The following is a 17,672-nucleotide window of genomic DNA, read 5'->3' on the forward strand; positions in this document are numbered from 1 at the left end:
TACAATTTATTGCACCTTTTAACAGCTCCATTTGTCACCTCTTGAATACGTGAGGTTACCAGTAAGAAAACTGAAACCCAGACTTTCCGATTCCCTACAAGCTGACCACCTTACAAGTGTCAGCAAAACCAAAGCAAGCTGTTGAAGCTGAACCCTGTAGAAAACGAAGTTTTCCCATTTGTCAGACAGCTGTAACTTTGTTCACAGCACCACCAAATTGGGTCTTGGCATGCTTTTCTTTGATCACCTCAGAATTGGGCATTACATTTTTAATATCTGACATTTTTTTCCTGGTTTTCAGTTGCTCTCGTTGCTTTGTGTGACAAAGACTATCGCTTACATAGGATTACAGTAAGCAGCTAAACCATGATCAGTTTGGGACGGATTTTGTATGTTCTCCTGCAATCCCTATAGTGAAGCAATCTATCCTGACTGAACAAAGAATAATTATTTAATTAAAGATCCTCACAGGCCTACATTATTAAACCAGCATAACAAGCCTCACATTGATTGTATATTCACTTTCAGTTAAGGTCTGAATCAGTATGCTAAGATCTAAAAGTGAATGAACAGAATGAGTTTATTATGACTGTTGTTAAGTACTTACCCGATATAGGTAATAAATTATACATGTGGATTGCTTGTTATGCTTATTCCGCAACATAATGAAACTTCTAGTTACTTTTTATTCTATGGGATTTAATTCCCACTGTGTCAGGTTTATGTTACTATTTAAATATGGTACCAGAATTATAAGGACATAAATCTGTCAGAGACACAACCTAGACCTTTGTTTCTTTAAATCTGGAATTGAAGAAATGTGGAAGTGCTTATTTGTTTATGATGGCTGTCCTATATCCTAACCATCTCAGAAAAGATACATTTCTGGAGAGGTTCCATACTTCAGCTATTTTTCCTTGCCTGCAACCTCCTGCTACTCTGCACTCTCTTCGGGCATCTGACAACCACTGAAGAACCAATTGAATGTCAACATGCCATGGCTAGGAAAGCAAATACAATCATTTGCTAAATACTGAGCTGTCTGCAGTGCAAAAATAAATGCTGCTTCAGCAACCAGCTGTGATAATGCAAAGTCTAGAAAAGCTGTTGAAATTTTCAGAAGGAACTGAAAAATCTCAAGTTATTTATTTATCCGAGAGGTAAACCATGTGTTAACTTGGTGGTAATACTGTAGCAACTACATGAAGAGAAAATTTTTGTTATTAGATTGCTTTTCATCTAACCAACAAAATATCCAGGAATTGAAACTAAACACTTCTGAAGAAAAGGCAAGATAACTTAGTTATTTTAAGTGGAAAGGCAGAGGATCAACCATAGAGAGAACTGGCCACAGGAGTTGAACCTCCATCATTTGAAACCTTCAAGGGGTATCTGGAGAAGTTTCAAAAGAAAATAGCTGCTCAGGCAGCCTAGCCCATAGCAAGCCACATGTATCCATCACCTAAAGAAAGTGGCTTAAAACTAGCACCAACATGCCTATGTCATGTGGGAGTAGAGACTGAATATAGATATTAAAGGTTCATATATGTTCCTCTCACCAGGTTATAAGGGTTTGGTTCCAGGTCCATGTCCTTGAATCACTGAAGGGAAGAACACAGAAATGCTGGAGAACATACATTTCCTCAGAATAAAAACTATCAAAAAAAGTTGAAACAGAAAAGGAAGGAGTTGATCTATTGTTAGGTTTTTGCTTGCTCAATTAAGCTACAAACTCATACTACCATTATTTTCCATCCAGGGTATACTGGGATTAATGGTGGGTTAGAACTTGGAGCAGTAGATAGAAGAAATTGCTAAAAATAGAGACATGGAATGGGCCTACGTTTCTTTATGAGAAGAGACTGCCATCAACCAACGCTTCTTCCAGCAGCACAAGATTTGGGTTAAGATGGGGAATGAAGAGATGTGCGCAGAGCCACAGTCTGTCCATCACAGGTGGTGATGCACCTGTTGGGTTTGGCCACCATAAACACTCTGATCTGCCATCCTGTGCAGCTCCAGCCTTTGGTGTTTCATTTCAGTGATTCTTCTCCCCCATCAGCCCAGGGCCAGTCAGAAAACCACAAGCAAGGACCTCCCTTGGAGTTGTGTATAAAAGAGACACTTTCACAGCAGGCCCATCACAGAATGCAAGCTTCTCTCAGTTTTGTGCAGCTTATGGATGTAAGACAGCTGAACTGCATCAACAGCATTTTACCACTAGGAAAGATAGTCCTCATCTGTAGCTTGCATTTCTGGTAAAAAAAGTTTTAAATAATCTTCAGGAGTCCTCAGGAGGAAAGGCACTACTCAGCACAGAAACTACAGATTATTTTTTTTATCCACCCCTATTCTAGGCCTTACACTCACTCTACAAAATGGACTGATTGACCACTTCACACAAACATGAAATTACAATCCCAGTTTCATCATTATTTAGCAGTTAAACCATGAAGTCCACCTGCTTTCAATCTTTGTCTCTTCAGCTTCAGACTTCCAGTGAAACTGGATGTGTGTTTCACAAAGTGTTGAGGCTTGAAAGGAGAAGGATGAATGAATGCACTTTAAAAAATAAAAAGTACAATTCTCAGAGGAAGAACTAGTTAGCATAGTAAATAACACTACAAGTTATGTGGCGAACTGGCGTTGTTGTTCTTACCAAAAACACGTACCCACCCACTGGATGTTATGCATCTGAAAAAAATGGCACTCTGATGTTGAAATGTTGCCCCCATAGTGCACAATACATAAAATTTTCTAATAGTGTTTGCTCTCATCCATAAATTATTGTCCACAAAGAAACTTAGCAGTGAAAGAAAATTCATACTAAGTAAAGGAATAAGCCATTTAGAAGGGCACAAAAATGTGTTGTTGCATCTCCATAACCCCCTTGCATGGTTGCAAGTGACATAAGACCAGACCCAAAGAACTCTACCATTCATACACACAAAGGGGAAATTTTTCTATTTGTGTGGACTGAATCAGAGACAGGGCATCCAAGCACATAGGTGATTTCAGTGCAGTCTCCCCCACTCAGGGATGCAGAATCCTGAGATGCTGCAAGATTTTTGGCTTTGCAGGCGTGAAGCCTTTACTTGCACTACAGCTGATGCTGAGCCAGGACTGAATCCTACCTTTCCTAGGGCTTTAAGAGGCTGCAGCATTGTATCTTCCTCTTAACAAGAACCTGTCTTCCCATCAAAAACTATGTACACGAGGCACTCGTAGTAGCATGTCCATCTTCCACGGACTCCCCTTACCAAATAACCAAGCGCCCAGGTCAACTGTATATCAGAGGCTTCAGCATGGATCCAGCACACAGTTTCTGGTCATAGGTACATCTGGCACTGCACCCCAACTTCTCCCTGCCACAGCATCCAGCTGAGCAGCCACTAAGATTCCCCCCTTCTACCTGGCTTCCATCACAAGGATGATTTTCTTCTCCTCATGATCCATTTGCCTCACAGAGCAAACAAAAATATAATGCAACAGTTTGCTAAGACCACTTCCAGAAAGCCACTTTCATTTCAAATGGCAACACTTCAGCTAGAACAAACTGTAAAGATCCCAGAAAAAAGAGCCCACAGCTACTTGAGAGATCAAAAACCTACAGCACAAAAATCTGTAAAAAGATTTGAAGAGAAGGCTGTGATGTGACTAACTTGCTTGTGGCCTCTATTCGCCTGAAAACAGGGCGTGGGAAGGAGAAAGAAAGAGATGACTAGGACATATCTGGAAAGTTAGCAAGAAGAGGCATAGCAAGATCCATTGACTGAGAACTGAAGTTTGACCAATTCAAGCTAGGAAGATTAGTCTGTCTTATAAGGACAGTTTGCTATTGGCACATGCTACAAAAGGTGGACTCGCCATAAGAAGACGACTGAATCAAAGAAGAAATCTCTCTCCAGAAGATGCACTATAGGTCAAATCAAGGTTATAGATGTGCTGCAAGGACCCCTGAACAAGTTTCTACACTATATGTACCACAGGAGATTCAACTACGTAATGTTAACAGACCCGCAGGCCTTAAATCCTATGAAGTTACACCACCATTACCTTCAGCTCACATTCACAAATCTGCTCTTATTTTTAAATAACGAGAACTAGCAAATACTGAAATGTTGTGCTTTTTTTCCAATTGACTGTTTTACTTCAGCAGCAAGGAAACTATAACTCAGTAAGAAACAGCATGTCTAGAATGGCAATGATTTGCAATTAACATATTTGAACAGCAGGCAGTTGCCCAACTTCCTTTCTTAATATCATTTTGATTACTTATGTATTTACTGTAATATGGGAGTAAACTAGTTCAGTTCTCAGATTTAAAACTGTGCAGAGCAGAGAAGAAAGGAAATTTGCCAAATAATAGCTTTGGTCACAGCACTGTGTGTGAAAAAATTGTTTCCACTATTTTCTCTCTTTGCTGCTTTATTTTTGAACAGACAAAACAAAAGTGAGAAAAAAGAAAGGGGACAGCCTGTTTTTTCTAAAGGCAAAATCAAGACACTGCTGCTAACTTAGGCTCATTCCCAGTTCAAGAAAACACAGGACGCATGTGGCATTAGCACCCATTTTGGGTCTCAGTTGCTTGCTTTATCCTTGATCAATGGGGACACTTACGTGGTCTTCCAGCAAGGACAGATGCACCAGGGAATTCATCTGGGAAAAGGCCTTCTCATACAGAAAACACAGATTCTGGCTTCTGCCAAAGGCCCTCTGCAACACCTAGAGAGATGCAGAGACTTCTGCAAGGTCAGCCTCTGCAAACAGCAGGGCTGGGGGAAAACACCCAGGTTAGCACCCGAGGAGCTAACCCAGCAAGCAGAAAACCTCAGGAGTAGCGCTGTGCTCAGAAAGGGCAGGGAAGAGAGGAGTCCAAAAGGTTTACCTGGGCTAATGGCATCAAACACAATAGCTTTGCAAACACTGAGCAAGGACTGCTTGATTCCCTGCTTTCTCACCAACACCTCCACAGCAAAAGCCTTTTACAAACATTATATAGGCAGCATCATAACCAAATCCCCTGGGGGCTAAAGACATTTGCCAGTTCAGTACACTTACAGGGCTCTGAGAAACAGGCTCTGCCAGACTTACTGCAACTGCAAACACCACAGTAGCTCCTGTTTGTCTGTACTGCCTGTCTACATCAAGACCACTCCTCTGAGTTAAATATGCCAGACTCCGAATAGGCAGCATTTTGAAATTTAATATAGAGGGCTTGGGAACCTAAGCTTACAGCCTGCATAGTCAGCACAGATATTCAATTATCATTAATATTATTAAGTAGGCCAACAACCAAATCCCCTAACGGGTTTTGATTATCTCAGTCTGGGTATTTATCAGAATTACTCCGACACACTGAGTCACTGGCCTCTGGCTGACTAGCACAAGTCACTTCTTAGCCCACCGCAGTTGCCTTTGCACTGGAAGCATCATGGCATCCAACATCAGGAAAAGACAAGTACCACACAAGAAAGGAGATAGTTATCTGAAACTATGCAAAAAAAGGTTTGATTTGGTCTGAAATCTGTTTCCAAGTGAACTATTAATTTCATTCCTGTTCAGCAGCTGTACTCTGCCTCACTGTAATTCTGCAGCAGTGACTGCAGCCACTGCTTCTGCAGGGAGGCACTGACCTGCTCGTGGTCACCCACCCCATCACCTAACCCACACATATCAGTGACTGCAACTCATTTTCTGATCATCTGACATCTATAACGATTGACATAACTAGCAATTCTTTTCTAAAATGTCATCATTTTTAGGTTGATTTTTCCAGCACTAGAACTGAAATCATCAGGGCTTTGCCCAACTATTGTATTAATCAGTACCTGTATTTTTAAGGATGTAAAATAAAGTCCAGAATTAGCAGACACAAAAAGCATACATGCTGCCATTGAAGTTAAGTACACAGGAATAGTCAGTTATTCAATTTGGCATCAAAATAAAGCAAACAGTAAACCAGAAGGAGATTGTGTAATGAAATTACTTTATCTCACAGGATTATACTTGTGGTTATAACTTTAATTGTGTAGTCTAGAAGGATTTGCAAACTGAATAATCTGGCATTATTGTAAAGATTTGTGATCACAACACTGGCTACAATTTATGCGTTTATTATTTGCACTGCAATCAACTAAAACAGTCAGTGAATGTCCTACAATTTGTAACAGGACTTAAAATTATGTCTTGCAAGGAGCTCCAACAGCTGCCCAGACAAACAGTTTGGAGGTTTGAAACGAAGGCAAAGCTCTCAAGCGTCAATCTTCCCAACTTCTGAAGAAAATAAAGGTAAAATTAAAAAAACACTGAACATACCCTCAAGGTTTCTGAACAGAAGACTAAAGGCCACATTTTTGCTATCCTTTACTACTAAACCAGGAGCAAGCAATAGTGAGCAGACATTATACAGAGCAGAAGTTATTTTGATGGCCCTCAACTTCAAGTGAAAATCTTCAGGAACAATCTGCATGCTCCAGTAGGAAACAAGAAGAATCACATCATGAGTCCTGTAACTGCCATTTGCAGGCTGAATATGCAAAGATATACACCACCAACCACTCCCCCCAAAAAAAGTTGAGGTCCCAAAGAAAAAGGTAGCACAGGCAGAAGGTGTTAGCTTTTGTAAGCAGCTGGAGGAAAAAAAAACAAGTCTAAGTCCTCCTTTTCAGAAACAGGCAATTTTTCCACCCCATTTGGTATTTGCTGGGTACAGTTGGGTCTTGAGGATACCATCCCAACAGGACCGCTCCCTGTGAGCGGCACATCTGCATCACAGAGAAACTCAAACACCTAAAAAATCCCCAATTAATTTTGAAATATCACTTTCAATAACTAGATATTTAAAATACAAAGTCATCATCATGTCCCCTCCCACTCTGTCCTCACTCACTAGTTCTTGGTCTAGTGCACAGCCAAAGGCAAGGCAGGGGAGGGGCTGACGAACACCACCAGCAAGCCTGCAGCTCTTCCTTGCAACCAGAACAGAACTGCAAATGGATTAATGGTGTACACCAACATCTCAAATCACATTAAGAAATACTCTGTGCTATCTTCTCCTGCCAACTGCATTTTCTGTACACCATTATGGACTGTCAATATTAGAGGAGGAATCCTTGCTGTTATAGGAAGACCTTTGAAGATAAGGCCAAGTTACTTGCCCCAATATATTTTTGCAGAATAAAGGTTCAATCCTTCTCCTGCTTCAGAGCCAAAAGTTCTCATCTTTGATGCTACAAGAAAGCATGCCAAAGAGGGTAATTAACCACAGAAAGCACACATCTTCACAAGCTTCTGTATTATTTTATTTCAGCACAGTTAGCAGATTTACAGGATGCTATTTTCTGTGTTTCAGTATATAGGTAGTTCATATAAACCAGAATCAGTAAGATGCACAGTCTTAAAGTGAAACCAGGCTTTAGAACGGATAACTTTCCTAACAATTTAAACACATCTGCTTAAAGTATAATAAGTTGATTTTTGTCTACTGTTTGTTTTGTTAAATCAAAAATTTAATATAATCAGAGCAGTGACCTGGCACTTGCTGGAGTAGTGAACACAAAAGAGAAATAAGCAAGAATACACAAGTTAAATGCTTAATAGAGCATTTTGTCAAGAACCAGGTATCTAATAATACCTTCCTACCTGGAAAGCAGCAACAGCCAAATCAAGGGCTGTGCTGGGGGTGTTTCAGCCTGGTCTGACAGATGCAGTTTTTAAAAAGACATTAGCAATCTCTACTACTCACCATCACCACCCTTCTTCCTGGGAGCTGCCCCAGAACCACACAGCTCAGCAGGCAATTCCTTGTCCTCCTCTTTCATCAACATGCTGATGCACAGCCCCCCTCTTCTTGGAGAGCTTGTTTCCTATCAACCCCCCAGGGCCTGATCCTGCTCCCCCTCAAAGCTATTGGGCAGCTTGTCCATGGACTACTCACTACTAAGAACATACAGGGGTAGGTGAGGATCAAACTTCACTCCTACCTCTAAATCACTACTACATCACTGAAGTGTTTTCAGTAAACCATCTTGAAACAGAAATAAGAACAGTAATTTCCTATTGTACATTAAAAAAAATAAATTCTCTCTCCCCAACATGCTCATAACTCCCCCCAGGATGGCAGGGTCTTTTTTTTGAGGGTGCTTTGGTGTTTGGGGTTTTTTTTCCCCAAACCCTCTGACCAGGCAGAGGAAGTAGCAGCCAAACCATGTTCTGTAATTCTTTTATACTCACTGTTCAGCCCATGGGGTACAGACAATTGGTCATGGCAGCTTGGCATCATACAGCATCACAGTGGTAATGCAGAGATGACTGATAGTGAGGTGTCACCCACGTTCCCTTCAACAATGCTTCATCATTCACATTGGGAAGAGCCTAAAAGCTGGTGAGAGGAGCTACCACTTCCCTTTGGAGAAGAGTTAACATACAACCCTCAAAAGGACGTGTTTGCATCCTCATGTACTCCTGGTACTCAATCTCTGATCGGTTTTGCCACAATATTTTCCATGTTAAGCCAACAGACCTCTTGATTACTGCCTGCTTTAGTCAAATGTACTAAATCATACAGCTCTGCGTGCTTTTTCCCCCCAGATGATGACATCTTAAGACAAATTAAGACCATAAACCCAAAATATTTTGAAGCAAAAAAAGCTTCCAACTAAAATACTGGCATTTTCTTTCAGCAGCCAAAAATTCAGTCCCACCTTCCCCTTTTGTATGCACATATCCTTCAGCAGCTGAAAAACACTCTGATTTTGAGACCAGGACAAGCAAATAGACAACACGATTCCACCTTCTTCATTCTCTGAAAATCCTGAACCATTTCCATTAACAACTTGAAAAATGGATGAAAGTTTGTTAGAACAGTTCTAGGTGTTCAGCTGCTGAACTATTTCTTGAATAGCCACATATCAGGACTTTGCAGTAAAACAGCAGTCAATCAAAAAGATATCCCTTACTGGTTTTAAGCTAGGTGATGGGTCTTCAAAAAAGGCCTCTAATTTTTTATTGTCTTCATTCACTGTGCAATACACAAGGCAACCACTGGTCACAAAGACAAAATAGCAGCTTCCATTTAACACTATTTTCAGGAATTTTGCATTTAAAATTTTCTCCTTCTAGACAAGCCTACCATGTATTTCCCTTTCTGAAGTCAGCATAAATTTTATTTCATGTTTTTTTGAGATGGCTTTCCTGAATGAGTAACATGAGAAGAAAGCCAAACAGGACTGCATTCTTAAATTTAGTTACCCAAAAAAGCCATTAACCTGAAGAAAAATATATGCTGGCAAATGGTGCAAGAGCAAGGGCAAGGTCTTATAAAAGGATTATGCAATTAAGTGATAAGTAACCCGCTGATGCATATATTTAGCATATGAAGTAGTAATATACTACAAAAATTCATTGATATAAGCTATAAAATACTAATGCATGTTGCATAAACCCTGGGCTGATGCATATGCATTCTGTAATGGTAATATTTTGTTCTGCAAAGTTTCAGATTCTCCATGACAGCACTACATTTATACATTTTAATTGTACAGTTCCTAACTACTGGATACCGATATTTCTGAAATCTGCACAAAAGTAACAGAGAAAACAATGGGTTTAGAAGATAAAGCTCTTCAAAGCTCTTTTATCCCCAAATGTAATTCCTAGACGCTAGAGGAGAGAAAAAAAAAAAAAAAGACTTTTCAGCATGAAAGGAGATTATTGTTTGCCCAATGAGCCTGTGTGGAGGAACCTAATGCTGACAACTGTATTTACAAAATGATATACTGAAGGATCAGGCTTCATTTTTTCTGTGGTGGATTTTCAAGACCAGGATAGTAATATGTTATTCCAATAATACAGTTCTAGCTGAGATAAAGATTTGCTTTATGGTTAATCTTACTCGTATTAATTTATTTTACAGTACCTTAGAGTACTCAAGGCATTTTAGATGTCCTTTTAATAAGACCTACGCCTCGCCAGATGCTGCTCCCAAATAAAGGCTTGATTCATGTCAACAGCATACAAACCAAAGGGCAGCTAGCTGTGAGTCCAGGACAAGTTTAAGAGCATTCTCAAATGGAGTGAGAAGATTTAACTTCAGATAGGAAAGATATAAGAAAGGACATTAATAAAATGGTGAGGCTATTCAGTGAGAACTGTTGCCTAGCATGAGATACTCTGGTTTAAAAGCAGCTACATACCATACCTGATACGCTGCAGGTATCAGAGGAATGGATCTTAAATAAAGGATGTCAAATGAGTAACAGTGATCACAGAGAAACAAAACCAGATCTCACCCTAGACAGAGTCAGAACAAGCTTTCAGACAGCAGGGCTTCAGATCTAGGGCTGGAAGATGCCAAGACAGATCACCTGGTTTGTTCCCTGGAAGAGATGAACTCTTCTTGTCCAGAGTAATGGAGATGGTCTGAGCTGCTGTCAGAAACTCCTGTGAAAGAAACCCCACATCTGCTCCCCAAAGATGCACCAGTACAAAGTACTTTCGTCAAATTTAACCTGAATCAGCTTAGCAAACAAATCTTGTGTTTCTCATCCTACTCACTATATACCTGGGCAAGAGGCTATTCCTTCCTTCTCTGTATCACTCAAGGTGGTTGCAGGCCAGTGCAATACTCTATGCTACACCCATCTCCACCAGCCTTTCAGCACAATCATTACAGAATCATTTAGGTTGGAAAAGACCTTGAAGACCACCTAGTCCAACCATTAAACAAGATGCATCTCTCCATTGCAGAGCTGATCTCTTTAGATTTTTACTGATATGTTCAAATGATGTGAAACAAATGGAGCTCTACAAGCACTGGCAAGGCCACCAACTCAGTAGGGAAATCCACCAACTTGAACTGTAGTCAGCTGGCCAAATTGAGCTCTCATGGCAGTGGCCCTACTCCCATTAACGTCAGCACCTTCAGTCTCACTCTAGGGCTTCCAGATTTTGAAACATGAACTCAGCATTGATTTAAAACAGTTTAGTTCAGTTACTGCAAGGATCCTGCACAACTGCATTATTAACCTCTGGTGTCTTTTCAGACATAAAGCTCAGGTTCTTTTGTTATAATGACGCTGCACAATACAAGCGTGCATGAATCACTCTGGCACACTAAAACAGGCAGCATAACCAAAAGAAAACACCTCATCATGGGCCCATGGGATATGAGCAAAAATGACCATGAAAGCACATGAAAAACCAGGAGGAGGGTCACTGAAGATAGAAGTTTACATATATACAGATACTACATTTTACCTTAAGGAATCCTAGGGGAAAACCAATCCCCAATATATTTCAAATCTATTGAACACATCATCCCATAGATTATTAATATAAAATTCCTTTATTTGGTATATAATGGAAACTGTAAAGTATAGTTTTGGTTTGGATTACTCAGTTTACTTCAAATACTTAGATGTGCCATCTGTTTCTTACTAACCCATGCATACACAAAAGCACATATATATAAATAAAGCATCTGAACTGCAGGTTTTTAGGGTGTCATTAATACATTTTTTCATCTGCTCAGGTATTGCTTATTTCCATCATGCTCCCTGCTGCAGTATGAATTGCATTCTTGTCATGTTAGCCTATGTGACAGTTTTGGCTGGGACACATTTAATTTTCTTCATAGCAGCTTGTATGTGGCTTTAGATTTGTGCTGGAAACAGTGTTGAAAATACAGGGATGTTTTCCTTACTGCTGAGCAGTGCTTACACAGCTCAAGGCCTTTTCTGCTCCTCACATCACCCCACCGACAAGTGGGCTGAGGATGCACAAGAAGTTGGGAAGGGACACAGCCGGGACAGCTGACCCCAACTGACCAAAGGGATATCCCAGACCATATGACGTCATGCTCTGCAAAAAAGCTAGGGGAATAAGGAGGAAGGGGGGACATTCGTATTCATAGTGTTTGTCTTCACGTAATGGTCATGTGTGATGTAGCTCTGCTTTCCTGGAAATGGCTGGACACCTGCCTGCCGATGGGAAGTGGTGAATGAATTCTTTGTTTTGCTTTCTTGCATGTGCAGCTTTTGCTTTATCTATTAAACTATCTTTATCTCAACACACAAATTTTCTCACTTTTACCCTTCTGATTTTCTTCTCTATCTCACTGAGGGGGAGTGAGCAAGCAGCTGTGTAGTGCTTAGTTGCCAGCTGGGGTTAAACCACGACAGCATATCCCCCTGATTCCTCTTCCACACTGGTCACAGCCAAGCAGCAGCATTTGCAGGAAAAAAGAAAAAACCCCACAGGCTGCCAAAAGTACTGCCCTGAAAATGCCAATTATAATCATAGCTACATGACACAGCTCAATGGTGCCAAGAATCCTCCTTCTCCTTTCACTACCCCCTATCCCTCCCTCTTTATTTTATTTCTATCCCTGAGGGCAAACACTGCCTCCAATCCAGGATTCCTGTATGAAATCTCTATCTGAACTAAGATCAACAGAGAGCAACATGAATCTATTCACAAACCATGCTGAGTAATCTAAACCACTGTTATTTTTAACTTCAAAGAGGCACCCTAGGATACCTGTCCTCAAAAGAATGAGCCAGAAATGCTGCTTGCAAAAAAAAAAAAAAAAAAAAGGAAAAAGAAAAAACAAACCAATGTCCTACCTAAATGAAAAGCACCTTGCTGAATTTACCCCCCTGACATTTGGTATTTGGCCTTATTAACCACACAAAACAGGGGCAATTGCTTTCCCTCCTGCCATTCGCATGCAAGATGTTATCTAACTCATTTTCTCCAATGAATAAGGAATTATGAACATCTCCATAGGACCAGGCTCCTTAGCACATGTTTATTTTCCTGTCTGACCTGAAACAACAACAACAAAAAATCCCAGTACATAGAGCTGTGCAATGAGCCACAGCACACAGTCAATACCCCAAGGGCCACAGAGGGTTTCCTGTTCTGTGCTACAGGAAGGTCAGGGAAATCAATGGGAGGTGGAGGAGATGGGAGAGGACCCGTTACACAAAAGCAGGTGTGCAGTCCTCCAATTTGGACAGAAAAAGAGAGCTTCTAAGCCACAACGAAATTAAGTTTTAAAATAAATCCTGAAAGGAAGAAGGGTCTGAAAACAGTAAATCAGCGCTATTATAGCCACTGAAACAAAAATCAGACATAATCACTGAATAAATCAAGCCAGCTAAAAGAAAGCATTTATTTTAATCAACAATTTTTACAATTATCTGGATATTGTTAAAAGTGGATGGTTTTTTTCTTGGCCAGACCAAACAAGACTGAACAGCCACAGGTTTACAGGGAGCTCTTTATATAATAGCTTCTCCCCTGTTATGACTTTGCAGGGCATCAAAATATATCACACAATCTCCTGCCAAATCAAGGGAGGAGAAGAGGCAATACAGCCTAGAAACACTGTCTGACCTGACCCAGCTATTTCTCTTACAGCACTTAACCATTGTTCCTACTCGTGTGAGCTTCCATATGATAAAAATATGTTTAGCAGAGGCATGTGTAGGTCAAAGCTAGTTGGTGTCACAGTCATATATAACGCACACATAAACCTCTGATGTGCCCAGTTTGGGTAATCCTAAACAGCACTCCAGGAATCAATCCAGAGGTAAAAGACTTTGCAAGCCTGCTGTACAAGCATAGGCTTTAATAAAAAAACTGTTTTTGTTGATGTGCTTGGAGGGCTTCCTACAGCACAAGAGGGACCAGACTTTCCTGATATAGCCTCTGGTAATTCCAATAACCTCCTTCAGGTTAAAGAAAACTTACATGAGCTGCAAAACTAAGTCCAAACTGTCCCTTTGGCATGTAGTAACAGGATCAGTTCCAGACTTGAGTTGCAAAAGCAGCATTTCCATGCTGACCACACTGCACTGGCAGGGAGAGAATCCCTTTTCTGAGCTCCATGGACATGCGGACCTCAAGGACTTTGCTCATGCTCTGACAGACTTAACTGCAGGTTTAGGAGCTGACTGCACAACTGCTGCAAGCTGCTGAACCCGCACAGCCAGGGAAGGCCTCCCCCGGGCAGCCTGGAAGCTACACTACCACGATTCATTAATCCTTCAGAGCAAAGCAGCAGAAAAAAGAAAGCACCTCTTCCTGTGCAACAGCCAGTTCTTCATAGCAGGAAACATTGTTTCAACCCCTTCTTGGCCACAGCCTATTTCAGTCACATCATTTCATTTTCACGGGTCCCTCAATAGTCCATGTGAAAGAGGGGAATTTTTCTTCCCATCTATATGCATGGGGGAAATGAAGGACAGCCAGGGTACAAGGATATGGGTCACTACCAAAACCCGTGCCAAATAAGCACCTAGCTAAAGCTCTGCAGAGGCAAACCCTGGCTAAAGTGCTCCTCTCCCCTCACCTAAAATCCACTACTCACAAGATGAGCTGGTGCATGCTGTATCAGTGGACCAAGGTCTGATCTTGTGGGGACTAAAGCAGCTACGGTGCTGTATTTGGAACTGCAGTCATGAAACAGGTCTACCTTTAAGCCAAATCTGTCTCTAGACAGGAGGGTCAGACTCCTCATATACAGCTGTTTTCATTTCCCAACTTAGATTACATTTTCACATTGTGTTCAGTAGAAATAAGGTGAGCAACAGACTAAACAAGGGCAGCTGGATGGACCTCCCTGGAGCATGGAATGTCTTAAAGTTTTAATACACAAAAATTACCATGGCACACAGCTATAATAAAAAATTATACTATGACACCTACAAAGGATCTGCCAAAAGCAAGCTCATTTAGCTTGACTGGACCTCTCGCCCCTACTGTTTTGATGGGTTTTTTTGAATTTAAATAAATGGAATCTGTTTTCAAAACCTTACAGCTTGAGCCTTTGTTATATATGGATAACTTCTCCCAAGCATTCCCATACAACTACAAAGACTAAACACTTGCTTTCTTTAACAGCAGCTGTGCAATCTCCTACTTCTAGCAGATGTGGTTCTAGGAAAAATACTAAGTTTCCTTAAGATTCATAATAAAAATAAAGTGGAGAAGCAGCAACACTAGAAGAGTTAAAGGCTGCTTCAAAAGCTAACATATCTTCAGTTGGAACTGTATCACCATTGAAATTTCTACCAAGTACTTGAAAAGTGATTAGACTCTACAGGGAACTGTTAATAGCAATAATAAATTTCCCTGCATCAAAAAAGCCTACTTCAGCGCATGGTCTTTATCTACACACTGTAGAGTTGCAAAGTGTGATGCATTATGACATTTCTGCTCCTTTCCTTGATGCGGGACTGTACAGACAGATACATAGACCTTCCAAAGTTTTCCCTTAGAGGACATCCTGAGATAAATTTGTATGAGGGTACCTCAGAAAACAGCTTGCATATCTCAATTAAAGCTCCCTTCTCCAAATTCAAATCTTTAAGTGAGAGTTACTTAAAATATTTATACAAGGTAGACCTTTTAAAAAAATTACGCAAACAGAGTATGACTGCAGAGCAGAAAAGGCAGTTAGAGAAGTATGTCTGGATTCTTTTCTGTACTTGTAAAATACTGAAAATATTAGGCCAAAAGAGAGACAATTGGACTAATCTCCCAAAATTTTATGATGTCCCATGAAAACAAAGAATATTAAGAGAAGACTTCTGGAAATTCAAAAACCAACTGCCTGATTCACTTTTTATTTGTGGAAGTTAATGAAAAAATTCTCTTTATTGAGTCTGTAACCATTAATTTGGCATTCATGAGTGCACTTCCAGGTGCTGTTTGAAAACTGAAAATACAGAAATGTCTCTCTAAATTACAAAAAGACAACTGAGGCTTATGCATAGGATATTTAGCTTTTCATTTACTCATCTACACATACAGAGTCAGAAGTCTTCTGAACTCCTCAGGCTTAGTTATTTTTCTACTGATGTTCCTGTAAGGACATTGGGATATACTGCAAACTGTGCTTTATACCACAGGAAAAATACCAAGAGGTGTTCAAAAAGGAAAAATCTTCCATTGAGAAGTAGACACTGGGATCTTTATGGTATGTCACGGCACCAACACACTGCTCCGCCAGCACATGGCACTTGTTATTGATGCCCAAACATGGAAGGGGAGCAAGTTTAGTTCTCTGCTTCTATACGTTCTGACCATAACAGGATTAGATCTGGAACTGAACTGAGGATAAACTCAGCTCCTCATGCAGCTTTTACATCCCTGCCGTAACCAGTGCCTGCAAACATGCAGCTTGTCTGAGTGTGGCTGCCATTGCTCCAACCTTCCATCAACACAGAATATATGGAAATCCAGATTTTATTTCACTGTGTAATATATATATGCAGGGTTGGATGCCTTTTATAGAAACATTGCCACCATTTTTATGACAATCCAGCTGGAGTCCAAGACAATTCTGCAGCCCATTTCAGTTAGGGACTAAAACCCTGGAATAATACATTCCTGAGAGCTGCTCTGTTGGAGAGCTCAGTCATGCAGCATTTCTGTCTCAGGATGCTTTCTCACCTCATGACTCCTGAGAACTGACAGGAATACTCAGCACCATGCAGAAGTCAACCTTTTGAGACTACCAAAGCTCTCTTACAGTACAGCATCGAGGATGCCCCAACCAAATCAAAGACCAAAAGTCACAGCAATGGTTGCTTGCATGATGTGAGCAGCACTTATTTCAGGTATCAAATTAGGAGGTCGGGTTCTCTCAGTTGTCACATAGATAATGGTAAGGGACAGAGGCTCTTCAAGATGCTTAAAATTCAGCTCCTGTTTCAGTGTTATCAGCTCCCAGAATTTTATCATGAGCCTGAGAAGTATTTAAGAACAGCCCTGTTCATTTAAAACTAACAGCAATATCCCAGACCCTGCGTTTCAGAAGAAAACTTCCAGAAAATTGTGTTTTACATTTACCCCAAAGGCTCGAGAAGAGCAGGAATTCATTATTTTTAAAAAGTTTAAATAACCTCATGGATTTTCTTGGTGAAGGGAGGAGCGAGGGGGCTGACTCATGATTTTTTTTTTAATACTTGTGGCTGGCTCTACTGCATAAATAAATCAATCCCCTGGCCACACAAGCTCCATTTTTCCAGTCACAGCTTATTGTTTTATTTATATTTTTCTCTCCATTGCCGACAAATCACTCCAGGGAGTTTTTAAACCCAGTAGTCTACTTTCCGAATGGAAACGATTAGTATAATTTGTGAGAGAGAAAGCAAACAACAACAGAGACTTACCCCATTTTTTGGGTAGGCTATCCATCCTAGATCCCCCATTACTGTGCGTGAGTCCAGTAAATTCACTGAAAATAAGAGGAAAAAAGCTGTTAAAGAAGATGGATGGATTACAAATTTCAGTAAATATTTCAAGGCTTGGGTGGCCATGGTAAACAAGCTGTTTATAATTAATCAAGGAAGTTGGATTTTTGTAAAGCAGAATAACAATGCAATAACTCCTCTAACAATGAGGTCATACACTGAAAACAATTCAATGTATGCATTACTTTATTCCTTTGAAATCTGACACTGAAACCAAGTTGGAAATGCATTAAACTGTAAGATCCAGATACTTCACATTCTCAGGATCTGGTCTTTTAGGGGGGATAAATACATAATGGACACCATGTTTATGTGTATATGTAAGACATACACTCAAACATCTATGCATGTTTATACACATTTCTTCTAAGGTGACATATCTTTTTAGCATAATCAGACTTTTAA

At 40.4% G+C, this 17,672-nt stretch overlaps 1 protein-coding gene across 8 annotated transcripts in view; it reads right to left on the reverse strand.

Moving 5' to 3' along the window:
* EPHA5 (EPH receptor A5) overlaps positions 1-17,248 on the reverse strand; it is a 180,446-nt gene extending 163,198 nt beyond the window's left edge. For all 8 annotated transcript variants that reach the window (XM_026847483.1, XM_026847482.1, XM_026847481.1 and 5 more), the window contains exon 1: positions 17,187-17,248. In XM_026847483.1, the coding sequence (XP_026703284.1) occupies positions 17,187-17,225 (39 nt within the window). In that variant the 5' untranslated portion in view covers positions 17,226-17,248. The remainder of the gene's footprint in view (positions 1-17,186) is intronic.
* Between the last annotated feature and the right edge of the window lie 424 nt (positions 17,249-17,672).

Source organism: Athene cunicularia, assembly GCF_003259725.1.
Source record: "Athene cunicularia isolate RWA chromosome 4 unlocalized genomic scaffold, athCun1 chr4_part2, whole genome shotgun sequence".
In the NCBI taxonomy this organism is placed as follows: domain Eukaryota; kingdom Metazoa; phylum Chordata; class Aves; order Strigiformes; family Strigidae; genus Athene; species Athene cunicularia.